Raw genomic sequence first — 21,612 nt, 5'->3', positions numbered from 1 at the left:
TGGTAAACTTTGAAATGATCCAGAAACCCATAGGGCAAAATTGTGATGCACTGCACATTTTCATTGATGATGTATGAGAAAATTGTACACCTCTTTTATTGAGAAAAATTATATTAGTACAAAGACCCAGACGCATACACATAATCTTATTCAGGAAAAAAAATGATGAGAGAGATCCTCCATGAAAAATTAAAACAATTAACATTTTCCTTTACATTCAGAACACTGCAGACTCTGAGGACAGAAATAATCTGGATTTCACAGTTGGAAAATGAAAGACCAAAGCTTTCTTATTTCTATGCCGTTCAGACAGAAACAAGACATTCAGACTGGATACAAAACCATCCGTGCAACAGTAAATCAGCAGAACAGACTCAGAAGTTTCCAAGTGTGGTGAGTCTAAAAATGACAATGGAAGCTTGTTCTGTCACAATGGTAAGCGATCTCTTTGGTCTTGAATCACATTTCAGTTCTACATGTGCAAAGACTTGTATCATCCTTTACTTCTTCTTTCCACTTCTGCCCTTCTAGCTGCAAAAGGCTACTGGCTAAATGTGCTCTTGAAGATAAAAATTTACTAGAACACTTTTTTTTTTCAAAATAATTCCCTATTCCTTGTGTGATCTCCACATAGGTCTTCTGCGTCTTCCAGTTTGATGTGGTCCTTAAACAGCATTGATGAAAGCCGGTATAGTTCTGCTGATGTGGGAGGTGTTTGTGTGTGTGTGTGGGGGGGGGCGTTCTATATCTGAGCACACAGCAGCAATGACAGAATTGCTAGCATGCAGGTGTAAAGCAGCGTGGGCTGTATGGCACCAGCAGAACCCGTCAGCATGAACTCCACTCTAGACCAGGAGCCATTGTTTGGAAGGGGCTCGATGCCCAGAGTCTTGCACATTAAATTATAGACGTCCACGGCTCTGATCGGCCCTGCTCGGAAATTCCTCTTGAAGTCTGACAGGCAGAGAGCAGATAAAGTGCAAGTCAGATACAGTGTAAGCCTTTCACAACTATTATTCACTCACAAGTTCGCAGTTATTTGGGTTGATCGCAATTATTTAAGCCAAACACAATTATTTTCCACATTTGTTATCTTTCACAATCATACTTGCAATTCATTGGTCGTGTTGAGGCGAATACATGTACACTGAGTATGTGTGATTTAATGTACTTCCAGTGCATATCCATTTCAAATTTACACACATCATTTGACTTTCTACTCACAAAAAATATATAATCAAAAGCATTTAAGATGTGTGATTAAAAAAAGAAACAGACTAAGAAAAAAGAATTTGAACACACATCAATAACAAATACTTTGTAGCAAAGCTCTTGGCACTTATAATGTTGACATCTGCGGTAAGAAGTAATTAGCTTTTACAGCTATTTTGATTTTGGCACATTCCTCTTCAATTTGTCAAGGTTATGAGGGGCCCTCTGATGGACACACAATTTTAAAATCCCCCATATTTTTTCAATGGGATTCATTCATTTGGGGCCGTTGTCTTGTTGAAGAAGACAACGACCCCAGCCTTCAGCCTTCTTCTCTCCAGATTCATTTTCTTGGCTGATGAGATTGAGATGAATTCTCCTATAATATGTCCTGGTACAACACTCCATTTATGTTTCATTCAATGATGTGTAATGCCCAAGTACTGTTTGCAGAGAATCAGCCTCATATCATGATGCTCCCACCACCATACTTCACTGTGGATTTGATGTTCTTGGGATGACACGAGCAATCCTTCTTTCTCCAAACATGCCTAGCTGAATAATTGTCAGAGTTCTACTTTTGTTTCTTCTGACCTGAATACCAAAAGAGTTCTGATTCTTTTAAACGTTTGTGTTTAAAGTGTAGATGTGCATCTCTGTTCTTCTGTTTTTGGCAGAGGAGTATTGCACAGGGTTAAGAATGGAGATGACTGCGGAGCAATTATTGCTTATTGTTCTCTGTCTAACTGCGGTCAGGTCATCCTGCAACTCTTTTCAAGTGACTGTCGGCCTCTCTCTCACCATCATCAGTCTTTTTTTTTGCTGTGCACCTGTCTGGAGACGATTAGTTGTTGTTCCATGAACTTACATATCTGTATGTTCAAATACATACTTTTTTCTTAACATACTTTTGTTTTTTATTTTTTGTACAAAGTCAAAAGATGTTGTGTGTGTACATTTGAAGTGCATACATGCACTAGAAGTTTAAGTAACAGAAAAAATAGTGGCTGAATACTTGTTTCCACTCACTTTAAAAGTAAGCAGAAAATGCATTTGCTGAGGCCCGTCATTTGCTGAGGCCCGTCAAGTTCTAACTGTTGACTGGTGTTATAACACCTTTAGAGGGCAGCAGTGAGTAATATTTGTTCATTTAAATTTGTTAGCTGTATGTGATGTCAGTTGGGAGCTACTATGTATACAACAGCTAGGAAGCATGACAGCTACAGTGCATGCAAACTTATTAACACTATTGGAAACACAGATCCAAAATATAGTGAACAAAATTGTGTACATGCAGTCACAGACTGTAGTTCATCTGTTGTCACACACAATCTGTCAACCATCCTCTACCCCAGAGGTATAAAACTCTGGTCCTGGAGGGACAGAGTTCAGAACAGTCTGGGGTTTTTACATACATCAGTATCACAGTTAAATTGACACCACCCACATGTATGCTGAAAAGATAGCTGTTATGGTCAGAAAGTGACTAATGATGAAAGACTAGACGATTACTCAGATGGGCTACATTCTCCTACACACCAGAAAGTAGGTGTTTCTAACAGAAAGTGGATGGTGAGTGTATAATGTACATGTATAACAACATATATGCAGATTACCTGGTCCCTGAGCCAAAAAGAAGCCTCTCATGTCCAAATACTCATTGTCATAGCCATGCCAACCATGCTGCCAGGCTTCCGCCTCTCCAGTGCCATTCTGCCAGTAGGGCAGCTTGGCTTTGTTCTGTAAGCAGAATGGGGTTAGGTGAGTGAGTTAAGTGTGGTCTTCCTCACTGATTTTGCACTGCTAGCGTTCATATCTGGCTTGCTCCCTGACACACATTCCATGTTTTTCCCACCCTGAGGTTCTAAAGACTATGGAATGTTTTGTTTGTGTTCTAAGCCTGATGACGCACGAGTAGGGGCTACCTTTTACTTCGCCAGGCCTTTGCCCAAAGGATCCAGAAGAAGACTTTTGTTTTTGAGCAAATGGGGCTGTTACATGCAAGGCTGAATCATGACTGAATAGCTCAATAGGAATGCTAAGAACTGGCCTAATCAGCGGGGGTACTGGGAAGCCACAGCAATCAAAGAGGAGCGCTGTGCTGCATACAGAGATGACTGGCATTTTTGGATATCAGACATGCTCTAGGTGAGGTGACAAGTATCCTGTGCTGAGAATAGGAGAATAGATGTATGGGCTGAAGTGAATGTCAAGTTCAATATAAACTACACCTTTAGGGCCTTTTTCCTGAACATGAGTTAAACCTCATCTTGCACTAATTTGCAATGTCTGTGGTGATTGACCATTCAAAGTGCTTTTTAGACAAGGTTTAAATTTATTCTGGTCTGGGAAACCAGGCTTCCGAGTATTAAGATTACAGAGTTCTTAATATTTGGACGATTTCATAGCACCAAAGCCCATACTGCTTCTCATGATCCAAGTAATTCCGAATACAAATTTAGACTCATCAGTCTGTTAATCTTACTCCACATCTCAGATCTCAGAAGTAAATGTTCTTTTTGAAGGGGAGCATTATGTCATTATGTTATGACTCCTCTTTGATGGGGAACAGCTTTTGTTGGAAGGACACAGCTGTGACTTTTTAATTTTAAGACTGGAAGGATGGAAGAGTTAAAGTGACAGTAGGGTGCACAATAGTAGAGTGGACAAATTAAATACTAACTGATTTGATACTTAGTGTTTAAGTCTTTTGTACAATTTTCTGCTAAAATATGTTTCCTATTAATTTTCTGACACAAACATTAATTTAAAAAAAATCAAGGGTGGTCTCTGACTTTTGCACAGTACTGTATTTTCACTCTCTATATATTATTGAACGAATACAAGCAGTCTATATATATTTATACATACTATACATAAACAGTCTTGTTTTATGATGTTTTTAGTATTTTTAGTATTTTTTTTATTGTAGTTCAATCATCATCTTTATCAGTACATTAAGGCCTTTGGATTGGAGAGACTAACCTCAGTGATGAACCATCCAGGGTCAGCAACAAGAGTCAATGGTGAGACAAATCTACCGCCCTTGTAGTGAAAGCGATCTGGGATTTCGTATGTCCGATACACATTCATATTGTCAGCTGCTTGCAGGGCTTTGTACACCTAAAAGGAAGAGCAAGAAAGATAATTTTCTACACTATAAAGTGTAGAAGTATCCAGACACCCCCTCTACTTGTGAATTCAGCTACATTAAGGTGCACCATATGCTGACAAGTGTTCAACTACACATACACAGCTTGTATAATCTCCTTAGAAAAGAACTGCCAATAAAATGGGATGCTCTGGAGAGACCACACATGAGCCTAAGGTCACCATGGCCAATGCCAAGCGTAGGCTAGAATCCTCACAGCAATATTCCAACATCTGGCCTAAAGCCTTCACAGAAGGGTAGAGGCTGATACAGCAGCAAGTTTAGGGTATGTTTATTACATTTTAAAGGCAGTTACCAAAAACCAAATTTGCCTTCAGCAGTATGTGTGCTTTCTTACATTAAGTTAATATGTTTCGTATTTAGTTCAAGGTCTTTGAGTTCAAAAAAAGAGCTGTGTCTCTAAAGTAACCTTTGATACTGTACATTTTAGTGAATGCACATTCACTGTGATGACTTGGCATAAAACTACAACATACTTAGAGCAAAGTCTGAGCAAGCCTTCAAGAAAGACAAAGTGCACAGTCCACTTCTACATTTTCCACTGGCACCTGTTTTATTTATAATAGGAGTGCTATGAGTATTACAGCGAACCCACCTCTTCAAACTTGGCTTCTTTAGGCCACAAACTGACGACTGGCCCTCTGTCCATCATCTTTATGATATCAGACATGTTTATGTAAGTCTCTAGTTCAATGACCTTCTCCATCCATTTGATATCAGTCATCCCATGGTCAGAGAACATGATGACGTTCAGCTCATCTTGCATGTCCTTCTCCTGCAATACACAATTACAACCTGTACATTAATCTATATGCACAGACAGGTGATAAATTCAAGGAAAAAACAACATACAAGGTGTTAGGCCACTAGAAGCTGCTAGAACAGGCATATGCCCTGCAGGTCTCTGGAACTGTACTGGAGGGATGGATCTCTATTTTTAGCAAAGATATACCTTCAGTCAATGTTTTAATGATGGTGGTGAAGATCCCTAACATTTCAGTCTAAAATACCCATACCCAAAAGTCCATATGATTTACACTCTTTTAATAATCACCACTTATCAAGACTACGGTTGCTCATCTGACCATGTCTCTTTTTTTGCATCACTGGACTCTCAAATGTGTATCTGTCCACTATACTACAACATATTACAACTATAATATCCCTCTGTATGTAGTCGTGGACAGACTGTTCTTGCTGATACAGTCTTATCACCTTCTGCATTGACATCCTCATTCATCTCAAGAACAACCACTCCTCTGTTTTTCTTTACATATTGCATTAACACACTGAACATGCACTTTCGATCACTATTTCCGACCATATTTACTGATATCTTTCCCATCTAAATGCAGATGTCACTTTAGTCACAGTTCCTATTGAAACACCAGCCAGTTGAGTCACCTTTGTGACTGAAGCTCCTGCAATCCCCTTGATTATGAACCCTCTTTCAAAGTCACTGAGAACTTTTGCCATCTTGATCCAAAATGGACATGAACTGGGCCTGCTTAACATTTTTATATGTGCTACGGGGCAAGGTAGGATGTTACTTAATTGTATCATGCAGTACACCTGTCTGGACGCATCCGCACGTTATGTTCCTCCACCATTATGTATGTTTTTTCTCTAATTTTTCACCCACCTGTGTATGAACTGCACACATATACTATACATGTGCCATATATATTATAACCAATTATGTTAAATGAAAAAAGTGAGTATGTACAGACCTTGATTTTGCTGTTTAGGGTCTGTAATGCCATGTCCAGTGCGTAGACAGCCCTCTTTATCTGCGGTGACCCTGGACCATAGTGGTGCCCCTCCACATCAATGTTCTCATAGTACACAGCTGCCATGTCAGCTTTATTATTCCTTACACGATTAGATACATAGTATATACATATAATTAGGCATATATAGGATGCAACTACAGTTCTTTCACTCATTATTAAATCTCAACTTTTACCAAGATTTAATTTAAATCAATTCAAAATACACTGAATGCACAAATGTGACTATAAGAACTATTTACACGGTAGTGGAACATAAACAAGAACAATACACCAAGTTTTTTTATGTGTGATCATGGATAGAGAATGTTTTTTGAGTCAAAAAATTAGCACATACTTGACACTCCAAAATCAACACAGATAAATTACCACCTTCAGATCAATACATCGCAATGCATCTTAGCATGTTTATTGCCCTAAACAGACTATTGTGCTTGTATCGGATCTAATTAATAATTCTTATTAATAAAAGGGTTCAATGACAAAATAATTATAACCATAAAGGTATACTATATGGCCAAAAGTTTGCAGACACCTGTTCATCACACCTGTATGAGCTTGTTGGACATTTCATTCCTAAATCATGGGCATTAATGTGGAGTCCTCCCCTCCTTTGTAGCTATAATAGCCTCCACTCTTCATGAAAGGCTCTCCACAAGATTCTGAAGTGTGTCTGTGGGAACTGGTGCCAATTCAGACAAAAGAGTAGTTATGAGATCAGCCACTGATGATGGACAAGAAGGCCTGGCTTACAATAGATGTTCTAATTCATCCCAAAGGTGTTCAGTGGGGTTGATGCCAAACTTGCCAAACAATATCTTTATGGACCTCACTTTGTGCACAGAGGCACAGTCATGCTGGAACAGGAAAAGGCCTTTCCCAAACTGTTGGTACAAAGTTGGAAGCATATAATTGTCTAAAATGTCTTTGTATGCTATAGCATTAACATTACCCTTCACTGGAACTAAGGGGCCGAAACGCTGAAAAACAGCCCTCAACCATTATGCCTTCTCCACTAAACATTACTGTAGGTACTAGTGTCCTCCTGGCATCTATCAAACCCAGATTCGTCTACCAAACTGCCAGATAGTTAAGTGTGATTCATCACTCCGGAGAACATGTTTCCACTGCCTCAGAGTCCAATGACGGCATGTTTTACACCACTCTAGCCTACGCTTGACATTGCATATAGTGATCTTAGGCCTGTGTGTGGCTGCTCAGCAATGGAATTTTCACAAACTGACTTCTGGCAAAGGTGGCCTCCTATGACAGTGTCTAAGTCACTGAGCTCTTCTGTACAACCTATTCTACTGCCAGTGTTTGTCTATGGAGACTGTATTGCTATGTGCTTGATTTTATACACCTGTTACTAATGCATGTAAAAAACACTTTAACTCAGTAATAAGGATGGGTGTCCACATACTTTTGGCCATACAGTGCACATAAGGCTTTGCTAATGTACTGCATCGCCAAGAACTAAAGAGCTTTGATCTGCTTACAACCTACTCAGTATATGCTTGTGCTGATGTTGTGGTTGCATTAATGATTAGCTAGAGAGGTCCACGTGAGGCTTACTTTAGCACATTGAGGGAATTTTCGATGGAATCAGTTAGGTTCTTCTCAGTGGGATTGTAAACATATTCCTCACAGAATGTGGCCCGGACACCAAGGATCTCCACTTCACAGCCTGCACAGAATTCATTTTCTTCTAAACCATGGAGCCAAGTAAATAATATACATCTGCTAGTATAAAGGTATATTCCAAATTCAGTTTAAGGTAGTGAGACAATACATAATAATGAAACTGTAATAAGTGCATGCATACATACACACTTTACTAACCTGGCCAATAATACATGTAGACGTTCTTGCCCAGTTTCTGCATGGTTACCCAGAGAGGTTCAGAGCCATCCCACCACAGTGGTAAGCGGCTGTCTGGATTTGTTCCAATCAGGAACTCTTTCATTGAGTCTTTATCCCACATGTAATTCCCAACAATCTGGTGCACTTCACAATTGCGACCTGGAAGACCGATGGAAAGGAAGTTGTCAAGGTTACATGACTTAAGGCAAATAGACAACCAAAGGACGTCAATCATACCAGAAGCCTATTGTGCTGCCTATAGGTTACATATGATTGAAAAATTTAAATACAATTTAAGTAGGCAAGGCTAAAATCGGTCATTGACCAATGAAGGGAAATCACAATTTATAATTCTTCATTGCAGACTCGTTTCATATTGAGTCTAAGCAAGACAGTAATGTTTAAATGTTGGTAGTTATTTGAACCAGCAGTCAACCCATGTGTCAAACACAAGGCATGTGGGCCAGATCAGGCCACACAATTCTATCCGGCCCGCAAAGGTATATTAATTTTCTATTTATATTAGTCCGTTTCACAATGTGCTGCACTACGGTCCCCAGCATGCACTGCAACATAATATGCTCCAACTCTCCTACCCCAACAGCAGTCAATGGGACAGCGGTTACACCTCACTTTTACACAATTCTGGGCAATTCCACACCAGTCATATCACCAAAATGCATTTCAGCTGCAGTTCAACCAAAATAAACACTTAACATTAGTTCAGCAGCTCGGAAACTAAGCCCAAATATTAACGAACAGCAGCAAAGAAAGGGCTCCAGGTGTGTAGTTCAAGCAAATAGGTAGGTTTAAAAGACTGAGCATCTGAGGACATTTAAATTTTGAATATTGCAAGTGTCCATGTAATAAGCGCCTGTATTTTATATATTTTGAATAAACAATGGCCAGTTCGGGTTATAGCTCAACAATAATTAAAAATGAAACAAAAACATTTTTTTCTCTGGCCCACAGATTTAATGAGATTTTTTTAATTGGGCCTCTTTAGTGGTTGAGTTTGACACCTCTGGTATACAATATGCATCACAGTACTTTGTTTTTCTGAAGTATAAAAAAAATTTTCATTAAATGTTTCACAAACAGTACTACAGTAAATCCAATTAAACAGGACTAACTGTGCTCTATTTGTAATGAAACACGCAGTTGTTCAGTGTTCTGTACATGATATGCTCTGAAAAAGGTAGTGACGGAATTTATCACAATAACGATAAATAATGTCATACTGCCCACCTCTATGTAGCATAGGTAACACAAATCAAATGGAATATTCGCATTTTAGACATTTAAAAAAAGAAATGTTACTCTACTGTAAAACATAAGCAGAGTATAACATAACATACATTATACATTACATAATACATCAGATTTGACCTTGTAAAAGTTATGTTACATATCTCAAATGATAACAGTAGTTAAGTTACAGTACTGTCAGTACTTTACGTATAATGCTGTGCAAGAAAAGCATTCAGGCACCCATAACAGTTCCATTACGAAAAAGAAAATGTGTGCTGCAATAAAAAGAAAATATTGCATCCCAACACATGCACCACCTACAGATAAGGTAGTTCTGCAAGATATGCAGTTTCAGTGGAATAACCTTTCATGGGAAATTCCACCAATTGTTCAAATTTCTGCATGATTAAATCATTAAGATGAAAACAAAGTCATTCAGAGTGGTTTGATGTGAAATTTCTAGAGAAACTTGCAGAGTCAGATTTGTTCACAGTGGTGGTCACAGGAACCAGACATCCGAAGAGTTCAATGTTTCTAAAAGCTCCCTCATAGAAAATTAGGAATACGCTGATTGATGCCTGAGACATTGATTTATGATAGTTTTAAGATAAGGTTTTGGCCTAAAATGTATATTTTTGTAAAATTCATGGTACATTCAGAGTGTTGTAAGACAAAAAGTACCCAAAAAAGATTTTTTCCAGATTTACCGCTAACTTTACGCATGAAAACTCACAAAACACATGTAGGTTCACTGGTTGTTTTGAAACGAAAAATAAACTGTTTCAACTGAACACGCGAAAACCAGATCATTCTATGGTGCTTATAGTAGTAAACTGATCTTTGGCACTGTCTTTATCACTTCCCAAAAAATTCGGCAAGCTCTGGGTAACATGCGGCACGATTAATATATCACTGCTGTCAGAAGAAAACCTCGTATCTCCAAAATAGTAACTTTACAGAAGAAAAAAACCCACTTAACTTTTAATGTAAGTCAATGGAGCTAGACTTTTTCTCGAAGTAATTTTGGACCATTTCCTTTGGTCCATTCATCATGAAATTTACATACAATGAAAAGGGCAACAGGTATTTTCAAATTATGTCAAAAACTGAAAAACAAAAATGGAGATACAAGATTTTTTTCTGACAGCAGCGATATGTAGAGTCATTATTAAATATTACAGTCAAGCAACCGCTATCTTGACGTCTTATCTAGACAGTGTATCATCCCTGTAGCCAGGTAAAGTCCCTATGTGTGTAGAAAAAGCCCATTTCGCTTAACTCAGTCTGGTTTGGGGGCGGTGGGACCCAGACGTCCCTCATGTTGGCAGGGCTTTGTCTTCATTGTTTGGTTTCTTTGCTAATGCCTGAGTCTGATTGTTGGGGCGGACTCCCTCCTGACCCTGGACAGGCTTTGTAGAGAGGAGGGGAATGCATAGGCCCAAGCAAAACAACTACCATCAGCAAATCGTCCCTACAGAGCTGCAGTGATTGGGAGAGGCTGGACTGGAACTGTGTGTGCTGGGGCTTAGTGATGTTCTTTGTTCTGCTGAGGGCCAAAGAAAAAGAGAGAGAGAGAGAGAGAGAGAGAGAGAGAGAGAGAGGGAGAGAGAAAGAGAGAGAGAGAGAGAGAGAGCGAGCATTCTGAAGTAGCAATTTAACAGAAACAGTACAGTTTATCACAGTCTACAGCTTTGAACTGAGTCACAGGAGAAAAGCAACAGAAAAGAAACACAATGTGAAACTCCTGCTGCTTTCAAATCAAATGGCGACTTTTTTGGAACATGTTTTAATGATGTTATTTAAAGAGACGGACAACATTTAAAAAGTTCCTGAACCTTCCCTGACACCCATAATTTTGTGATGAAAATGTACAATTAATAAGTAATGCCTGACCCATGTTGATCATTTCCACATGAATAAATATTATTACATCTAAAAAGCAAGTAAATTAAAAGCCAAACCTATGATGATATAATATATCAACATGTGGAAACTATTTACAGATTTGAATCAATGCACTACTTTTTTTCAGTGTAAGAGCAAGCGTACTGGTCTAGACCAGCTCCCACTGTCCTCTTAATGTCAAATCACTGGATGCAGTTAATTTATTTAGTTTCCAGTTAAAATGGCCTTTAAGTACGGATAAATAAGGGAATATTTCTGAGGGGACTGGATAAAATAACTCACTTGCATAAGGAAAGGAAAGTTAAAGGAAAAGCAGGAGTTTCCAAGAGTTAAAAAATAAAATATTAAAAGAAATTGGAGCTCTTAGTAACCATGCAAGATCTGGTAGACCACTAAAACTGTCACCATCAGATAAAGAGAACATAAAGCTTTCAGAGAAAAGCTCTAAGAGAACAATAAGCACTAGAGCTGAAAAAATCCACAGGTGTTTCTGTCCATCCTTGTCCATCCTCCCACTGTGAGAAGACAAATCAACGTTATGGGTCTGAAAGGATGTACAGCTGTCAAGAAGCTGTTGCTGACAAAAGGAAAAAGACAAAAAAGGAAGAAATTTTGCAAATCAAACAAAGAAGCTGCTGGTGTTCTCAGATCTCAAAGACTGACCACCCCAGAGTCAAAACGTCAATATCACTGAATGTATTTGGGATTACTTGGATCTTGAGATGCAGAAAATAAAGGCAATACTGGAAATTTTGATATTGTATTTGGTTGCTGAGACTTCTGTGTAATTTTCTGTCAAATTTCTGATAAATGAATAACTTGTACTAAATGGCCAAATAGACTAACACTTAGATAAATGAAGACTCTGACTCATAGTACTGTATGAAAGACATTATATGATCCTAGACAAGCACTTTGTTTCTATGAATTATATGAACGCTGAGCCCTCAATTTAACTTCAGTGCTTTTTTCAGCTGCCGTTAACTCAGAAATGACTGCTAACAGCTGTTTTCCACGGCGGAGACAGTAAAATTGGTAAAAGATTACTAGAGTGAGAACAGAGCACAGCAGGGAAAAAAGAAAGAGCATGTGGAGAGTCCACTTGCATCCAGGTTTTCACCACAATGGAAAGAGAACCAAAAGCAGTGAGCATGATGTACTAAAACATCTCCTATAATAAGTTTTCAAGCGTCATGATGGAGTTTTAAAGTCCAGTCTTCAAAGCGGCCTCCCTGACTGTAAGCAACACAATGGCCTCAGTGAGAGTGATAGAGGTTATAGGATGGATGGCTGTTATCACTGTGGAGAGTCCTTGTGTGGAAGGATAAGAGCTAAAGCCATGTGCTGTGCCAGGCTCTTGTAATCAATGGCACCATTCAACCAATGCTCATCCACTGAAAAGATTAGCATTGTCTTATCAGTATGAATGTTTTATTGCCATTCTGATACTGGAAACCTATTTGAACTTCACTTAAAAGCTGTTGCTTAATGCTAGAACCAGATTTCTCTGACCAAATGTCAGAGAAACCTCAAACCCAAACCTCAACCCACACAATTAAAGCTATAAACTGACCTTAGAACAGCACAAAAGGGCAACTTTAATCCACGTACATTTAGGTTGGAGAAGTATGTCGCTCTGGGCTGTCTTATCAAGCTCAGAAAGTTTCTGACCTCTGATTCCAGACTTCGCTCTGATAACTGTTTCTAATATGTCAGAGTCATTTGCTCTCAGCCGGTCATCATATGACATCAAGTCTAGGAGTTAGCATCAGTTTAGAAAACAATGCATGCATCCTATTTCACGTTCACTATATTAAGACAGTGAGATAATTCAATACATGCGTCATTCAAATTTCATTTAATTTCTTCACCTTTAAGTAAAAATAAGTTAACACGTCTACAGAGAACACACTTCTGCACATTTAATACACAATTACTTTTTATTTGATGAATTTAACATATTAGGATAAAAATAAAACATAAAATGTTGCCTGTGCCAAGTGTATGGTACATTTTATATGTTATCTTTTTTCAATATGTTGAACTCAGCAAATAAATCATTCAGTAAAACGTCATATTTACGTTTGTGCAGGATGTGTTAAGTTAATGGTGCTATGGAAGGAATAACTATACTTCTTCCAAATTAATGTCCTATAAATTCCCACCTCAACCTTCCATTTCCCAGGATGAGGTTTTTCGCAATTCTTACTACAACCCCATCTCCTCCCTGTTCCTATGTCATTTCAAAGAAGGGGGTGGGGGGTGGTGCTGCTGGCCTCCGAGCTCCAAGCAAAAGCTGTTTAGAGCTCCAACTCCAAATCTCAGATTTCTCTTCCCTCCCTTCCGCATATGTTAACGGTCCTAACTCTCAAATTAGCATGTATAAAATTAAAAAAATGTACTTCGACTGGGGGTGTTCACACTTTTGCATACAACTGTAGATAAGAACTTCAACAAAATATAAGGTGGCCAGTCCCATCCTCATTATCCACGAAATAATTATCACTTCAGTTTGACAAAAGGGATTATAAAATCCATCTTCATTTGTTCACTCATTTATGATAAATCCTAACTACTTCAACAAAATGCACAACACACAAAGCCCGTCAGGAAGCACCCATTCTTTCGGCTTTCAGCCTGCAGAGCCCCTCATTTAGGAAGGAAACAAATGAATGACACTCAGTGCCCCAGATTCATTTTTACTCTCTTGGACGCTTCAACACAGAGGCATAGGATCAGGAAGAAAATCAAGCAGGCATATTAGGATTTACCTCAGGAACAGTTTGGTAATGTTTTCAGATGATCATGTTTTGAATGTAGGCCTGTTGTTTCCTCTCAGCTAGTCATACAGTTACAGAGATCAGATATAGTGAAATTGACTGCCTTCTTCCTTCCAGCATGTTGTGCGCATGGCTGGTTTTAAACAGTGAAACAACTTTATACAACTTTAGTTGCTTGAAACTTGCATGGAACTAAACTCAAGTTGCATAATGTAAAGCATTCTGCGACTCATTTGAAACTCAGCTGCAACAGTTGCAAGCATCTTAATTTAATTTCACGTGGTGATAACACGGGCGGCACGAATGGCCTGGGTTCGATTCCTGGCCAGGCGACCGGGGTCATTTCTGTGTGGAGTTTGCATGTTCTCCCCGTGTCTGCGTGGGTTTCTTCCGGGTACTCCGGTTTCCTCCCACAGTCCAAAAACATGCCGTCAGGCCAATTAGAGATGCTAAATTGCCCCTAGGTGTGGATGTGTGTGTGATTGTGTATGTCTGTCTGTCTGCCCTGCGATGGACTGGCGACCTGTCCAGGGTGTATCCTGCCTTCCGCCCAATGACAGCTGGGATAGGCTCCAGCACCCCACCGCGACCCAGAAGGATAAGCGGTTTAGATGATGTATGTATGTATGTATGTATGTGGTGATAACACATCATGTGATCACGTTAAACAACATACTTTATAATGACCACATTCACTGGATCAATGGACAAGAAAATTAAACAGAAGATTTATTGGGCGGTTGAAAAGGAGACCGCTACCATCCCTCAACTGACTCAGGATTGCTAGTGTTTAATTTTGTCAGTTTCCTGAGCCATGACAACAAACATAAGTTTCTCAAAGCTAACATTTCTGTAACCAGCTGCGTTAACTAGCCTCTTAATGCTAATGGCCGTTAAACGGCTGCTTGTGTCACCATTTATTCTTCTTTGTTAGCCTGCTGATAGCCTAGTGATCTATACAGCTAGAATCATTTTACACAAAGCTTAGATTACTTTGGAATCCTAAGGATGAAAATTATTACAGGAGGGGAGACGGAGATGCACTCCTTGATGACCTTGTTGTGCTTCTAGGCTAACTAGTGGAGTAACTGAATGTGTTGCAACTTGCACAACTTGGATTGCAACATGCAAATTGGATTGTTTTTGAACTGCTTTGTGTAACTGTCAAGTAAGTTGAAAGTTGTAAGTTGCAGGCTTGCTAGTTGCAGGAAGGTTTCACCCTGAAAAGCCAACATAATTCAGAGGTCAAGAAAGTAGTGAGCCAAAAAAGTGGTGACTAGAAATAAATCTAATGACTTTGAGGCCAGGTCTGAGGCTTCAGACTTTGTCCACTTAAGGCAATGATTCTCATAAAGGAACTTGCTTTCTTGCTGGGTTCTAAGATTTGGTTTAGTTGCTCTTGATTTCGTGCTATTTGAGCCTTAAGGCTTTTTAAAGAGTTTAGCATAGAGGAGCATGATCTATCAGCGGGCAATATCTTGATGGCTGAATAATAGGAAAATGTCATCATTGTTCTTGGTTATTGCAGACATTAACTAGAGAATTGCATATTCTGAAGAAAGCGGCTTAAGCTGGCTCAGATGTTGCTAGGCGGTTGCTGTGGTATTCTCAGGTGGTTGATAGGGTGTTGATAGGTGGTTGCCATGTTTTCCAGATGGTTGCAAGGGTGTTGCTATGCGGTTGCTATGATATCCCAGGTGGTTGTTAGGGTGTTGCCAGGTGGTTGCTATGGTATCCCAAATGATTGCTTAAGCTGGGTACACAGCTTATATCATGATGACAGAAATCCATTAAAAGTACCCTTTCAACAATGAACTTCTGTCATCGTAACACAAGCTGGGTGCACAAAATCTTGCCCCCCTTTCAAATCCAATTCCTCACCCAGGAACACACATTAGAAGTCTTTGGGTAAAGTTACTAATACATTTGCTTACAATTGTAAGGTGGCTCTTGATAAACGCATCACTAATATTTAGTATTTGCTACATATTTAAATATGCAAGTGTTTACAATAATAGACAGTTTGCATTATACTGTAATAATAATTTATTAAGCCATTGTCTATTACAAAGTTAACATATCAGATCATTCCTAGTTTAATATGCTTTTTGTTTTCCTTTGACATGTTCATCTATGGATGCTTTTGCTGGTGGTGCTTCAGGTACATAAAGGCAACCCTTTGGTTCCATTCTGATATTAAGTCTGTTAGCTTTAGTTTTATTACACAAGGTCTTTCCTTGTTATGGACTATCAGTCTGTTTTGTAGATGTTCCTCCTGCATCTGCTGGTGGCTGTGGGAGAGAAAGGCTAGGTCTACCTGTTGAGCACACAGGAGTTCATCTTTTTGTTTGTTCCGGTCTTCACAATCAAATCAACAGACGCCACAAATGGTGTCCGTAAAAAAGGAAAACAAAACTCCAGTCAGCATCCCTTCAGGTCCACCTGCGTGGGCAGTCACACATTCAGCGTGAAAGCTCTAGCTATAAACCTCAGTATGGATAGACCTCTGTCCTCACACTGGCTTCAAAGTACACGTTTAAATCAAGGTACAAAAAGGATATTTTACACCAGGGATATATTATACCAGGGCTCTTTTTAGAATCTTAACATTATGCAGGGGTTCTTTAATGGCTTTATTTGTTTATAACATTATATAATTTTTCTTTATTACCTTTATTATATGAATTTATCATTAATTCGTTCTTGATTATATACAGCTTTCTCAATTATTATGCAATCAGCTCTGTTCAGCATTACAAGTTTCAGACTTTTTACAGCTTCCTACAAAGAGCTTCAAACAATTGATTAAAATATTATATTAGCACCATTATAGAAAAACTAGATGCATGTATATGCCACAAAATTGGTTTTGTGTTAATGTAAATAGTGATTCAAAACTGTTAAACACCAGTATACATACAAGGCCAGTTTCCTAGACAAGGATTAAGCCTAGTCTTGTACCAGTCTTTAAAGAACCATCCAAGATTCGACCAGAGGTGGTTCTTCTGCTGTCACACCTTTGTTGACACCTTTATTTTTAAAAGTACAGTCCTTCAAACAAGCCAAAGTCTAAGCTTAAGAGCGACTGACACTGCAGGACCTTAAGTGTGTGGGTCTGGTGTGATATTCTGGTGCTTTCTTCACAAGTAGATATTTGCGTATCAGGGTGTGTGAGGGGTGCATAAGCAGACTGAAGGGTGGAACTTGGTGGGGATACAGTCCCTATCCAATGAACACAAGGAAATTATTACAAGAAACCACAGGAGGCCATCACTGACACATTATCACTCTTAAAAATAATGATTCCTGGTTTGTACGTAAGGTTCTAGGAAAAACCTTTAGTCGTAATAAGTTATATATCTGTCTATTTATTAATTGCTGCTGTCAAAACCTCATCTCCATTTTTGTGAACATTTCTCAGTTTTTGACACAATTGGAAAATGCCTGTTGTCTTTAACAATGTGTGTAAATTTTAATTTCATGATCAATGGACCAGAGGAAACAGCCTAAAATTACTTGAAAAAACAGCCTGGTTACTTTGACTTACATATATGTTTATGTATTTATTTATAGTCATTAAAATGACTGTGCATAGCTATTTAATTAGTGAAATTTCAGTCACTGCTTTTCAAATATGAGCCACTCTGCATATGAATTTATTGTAAAATTAATTCTCAAAGCTATACAGCTTTCTCAATTGATACATTATCATCTACAGCTCTCGTCCTCATCACAAAATATAAATAAATGACTAAATAAATAAATAAATCTTTATTTTTACATCTTCCTACAGTTTGAATCTGACCTCATAATACAATTGTATTTACATTTTATGCATGTATCTGCAAGAAATGATATTAATATAATAATAATAATTATTATTATTATTATTATTATTATTATTAATGCTAGTATACATATATGACCATTTTCCTAGACAAGGAGTAATCCTGGTCTTGGACTGAATTGCAGTGCCATTTAGTCTAGGTTTAGACTTAGTCTAGGTCTGGGAAACTGGCCCATACTGAGTACAATAAGTTCCAGATTAGCTTTAAAAAGACTAAACAGCCCGGACAGAAATGCAAAAGTAAATAAATGCACACACGCGCACACACACATGCGCATGCGCCCTCCCGGTGTTTGACCGAGTCGGCGCTCGCTCAGCTGTGCTCACCTGTCATGAGGGAGTAGTAGTTGGGGTAGGACAGGCTCGGAAAGTCCGGCGTCATGTAATCCACCTTCACGCCGTTCTCCACGATCTCTCTAAAGCCGGCCAAGTTCTGCAAGTCGTCCATGTAATCGTATCGGAACCCGTCGATGAGGAACACTAAAAGTTTTCGGCTGGCCTCGCAGCACCCCGCGAGCGCGAGGACGACGATGATGAAGGAGTGTGCGCGCGAGGGTCCCGTCATGGTGCCTCGACCACGTCCATGTAACGGACTGCTGGAGCGAGGACGGAGAGAACGCGGTGCAGCCTGGGGGAGTGACCGACCGCGGAGGAGGGGTCAGCGAGGAGCTGCAGCAGCAGCAGCGGCACGAGCGCCGGACTCAAACCCACCAATCAGGAGTGAAATCAGAGTTAATGACCCACAAGCGGTGTAACAGACTGAATATGATACCGAGCAGCAGAGCGGCTTGTTTGGTAAATATACAAGTACACACTTATAAAAGATGGTTCTTCAAAGGTTCTTTAGTAAAGGGAATGGTTCTATTTAGAACCATGAGTTCTCTATAGAACCTTTTCATGCTTAAATGGTTCTGTGTAGCACCAAAAAGGGTTCTGCTGATGTTACATTGTCAAGCTTGTAACAATAGAAGAACCATTTTCAAAAAAGTTTGTTATAGAACCATAAACAACACATTCTCCACAAATCTGAAGAGCCATTTCACCATGAAAAGAACTGTTTAATAATGCAATGGTTCTATGCAGAGCTCATGGTTCTAAATAGAACCAATTCCCTTTACTAAAGAACTCTTGCATAACCATCTTTTATAAGTGTGTAGTCATGTTGGAGTAATCATACTGAATAGCTTATGGTCAGTTTCACTCAGGGTAACCACAGATATTTGCTTATCTGTTACATATACATTCATATAGGCCTCCTTTGTTTGCTTTTAAAATATTTCTCACATGCAGTCAGAGCAGCACAAATGTGGTTCTGAGACATAACAGACATCCATTATTACAACATTTATGGTGCCACTACTTGAATAGAGCTCTTGGTTACATTATAGGACTTCACCTTGTAGTCTTGAGATTAATGGCAGAGTATTAAATCTAAGTATCAGTGGGATAACAAACACACTATGGACACACCACTCCTCAGAAATGAGAACCGATTTGATTTGAACACTGATTGAGGAAGGGCAATGTCTGCTCTCTTAGAGCTGCTGCAGCATTTGATCTATTGCTTCTGTTAGATGGTTTCGCCTGAGGGTCTAAAAAGCACTTGCTAATTAAAATCAGGAGTTTTGTAAGAGGACTACTGAACTAAGGCAGACTTTATCAGAAATATGGTAATGTGGCAGTGTGTGGTTACACAGTCACACCTGCAGAATGATAAGAAAGGTCTTTGTAGCTCAACAGTCTTTCTAAAAGTGATTTTACAGGCCTAAATGCATAGTTAGGAACTGAACATGCATTTTGAACTTGCTGAATATATAAACACTTAAAGCATGTAATTTTAGATGCAGCATGCTTGATTTTTCTCTATGAATTCGCTGTCCATACACTTACAAGGTATCAGTAGAATTTAAAGGTCTCTAATAGGATTTCCATTTAAGGGATACTCCAGGTTGTTTGCCTGTTCCCGCTTGCTGGCTAAACTAATCCTAATTATTTGTTACGACCCGGTCTAGGTCGGGCCGCAACATAAAAATAAAGAGACCTCCGTGCCCTCCCGGTTCCCCAAGTCACACAGACAACCAATGTTTGCGACAATAACAATTTGGCTTTATTTTCAAGAGTTCAAGGCTTTAGACATTTATGAAACGTTAGGGGAGGGAAGGGTAAAATAACAAAAACACAGCTAACTTAAGTTTAGAAAAATATAACCTAACAAACAAAAAGAAAATCAAATACAATTTCTAACCTAACTTCCTAACTAAAGCAAACCAGGAGAAAGACTAAATAAATAAATAAATAAATAAATAAATCCCTGTTCCCCAATGAGAATTTATGTACAAGAGCTATTGTCTGGGCAGCCACGGTAGCTGAGTGTTTACAGTATACTTCAGTGAAAGTGTAACGGCATGAGCAAGCTTTTACAAAAATCTCAACGACAAACAGCAAAACACCAATAACCATACACCAGCAGCCAAGCTCTCACACCTACACAGCTCCACAGCAGTAGTGTCGCTCACATGACTGCAGGAAACCAGGAACACAACGGAAGCCACGCCAGAAGCAAAAGCACCCCCACTTCCTCTTGGGCGTCTTTCCTTTTTTTATTGGCGGCTCCCCCTGGTGGTGGCTCAGTGTATCTTCCCTCAGCTCTGCAATAAATACAGAAGACACACTACAAAAAAACTATGACCCATAGGGTCATAACAATTAACAAAGAAGCTTTGACGACCTGTTGAAGGTAGTGCAATATCACCCATCTCACTGGCATGTGTACTTATTAACCCCCAGATCAGTGGCTAGCAGTCAGGATTGGTGAGATTCCCAGTGGTTGTGTGATGTATTTGCGTAATGCATGCTGGGTTATTGTGGTCAGAGAACACTGATCGATAAAAACGTAAAACACCATAAAAAATATTGAGAAAAACAGTGAGACTGAGAGATATAATGCTGCATTGTACTGATATAGCATTAAAACTAGCATTCAAGAAAGACAAATCATATCTTAAATGCTACTTTTAAGCAGAATACCCCTTCAAGTGCTGTGATTTTTTTATCCCACGGTGACTGAACACTTCCCAGTTCTACCACTAGGCTGTGCAATCCACCAAGTTTCAAGGCTGAAAGCAGCACTACTGATAACACAACCTTTAGTCTACAAAACTGGATACTAACAAGTTCTGCAGGCTGCATACACTCCTTGAAAGAGCTAAACAGAGTCAGAGGCTTCTGTATTACTAGATAAAGTCTAATAATCCTGACATAATCCTGATTACTTCACATTGGCAGCAGCATTATACTGTATCTGCTGCAATGCTCATAACAAAGTGTTCTATAAATGTCATGTAAACATGTTATTATGCTGCTTATACTTGTAAATATTGCATACAACCATTGTGGGCTGATTTACAGTTAATGTAATGTCACATCATAACATCATACAAGTTCATACTTTGGCCACTAGGCAGAGCAAAAAGAGCAGAAACCAGAGAGAGAGAGAGAGAGAGAGAAAGAGAGAGAGAGAGAGAGAAAGAGAGAGAGAGAAACAGACAGAAAGTGAGAGAGAGGAAGAAGGAAGTAAACTTTCATAATGACCTTTGTGTTTACTTATGAGTTGAGTAATTACGTATCTGCCGTGTTGCCTTGGCAACCCAGGTGCCATTAGGGTTGGGGGGGTAGGTGTGGATTCATAGCCTGAGAACAGCAACCGAAACCAAAAGGCAGGGAGGCCACTCCTTTCCTTTCCGCCTACACACACACACACATACAGGACGGATCATGTTACAACAGTAGGCA

At 39.2% G+C, this 21,612-nt stretch overlaps 1 protein-coding gene across 1 annotated transcript; it reads right to left on the bottom strand.

Moving 5' to 3' along the window:
• Positions 1-67: 67 nt before the first annotated feature.
• enpp6 (ectonucleotide pyrophosphatase/phosphodiesterase 6) lies at positions 68-18,423 on the bottom strand. The gene is made up of 8 exons (XM_036568639.1): positions 18,148-18,423; positions 8,017-8,196; positions 7,750-7,861; positions 6,115-6,256; positions 4,980-5,159; positions 4,198-4,335; positions 2,829-2,952; positions 68-954 (listed from the first exon to the last, which is right to left on the bottom strand). Exons 1-8 carry the CDS (start codon positions 18,383-18,385, stop codon positions 743-745), a joined length of 1,326 nt encoding a protein of 441 aa, XP_036424532.1. The 5' UTR covers positions 18,386-18,423; the 3' UTR covers positions 68-742.
• Between the last annotated feature and the right edge of the window lie 3,189 nt (positions 18,424-21,612).

This window comes from Colossoma macropomum, unplaced genomic scaffold (genome assembly GCF_904425465.1).
Source record: "Colossoma macropomum unplaced genomic scaffold, Colossoma_macropomum, whole genome shotgun sequence".
Classification (NCBI taxonomy): Eukaryota; Metazoa; Chordata; class Actinopteri; order Characiformes; family Serrasalmidae; genus Colossoma; species Colossoma macropomum.
Note: the sequence above shows the minus strand (reverse complement) of the source record. Positions and strands in the feature narration are given on the sequence as shown.

Excerpts from the sequence above, each read along its gene's own strand:
- enpp6 (XM_036568639.1), bottom strand. The coding sequence starts at position 18,385 with ATGACGGGACCCTCGCGCGCACACTCCTTCATCATCGTCGTCCTCGCG. Across the intron at positions 8,197-18,147 it reads CTACTACTCCCTCATGACAG|GTCGCAATTGTGAAGTGCAC; the intron begins GTGAGCACAGCT and ends TCGGTCTTCCAG. Across the intron at positions 7,862-8,016 it reads CTACATGTATTATTGGCCAG|GCTGTGAAGTGGAGATCCTT; the intron begins GTTAGTAAAGTG and ends AATTCTGTGCAG.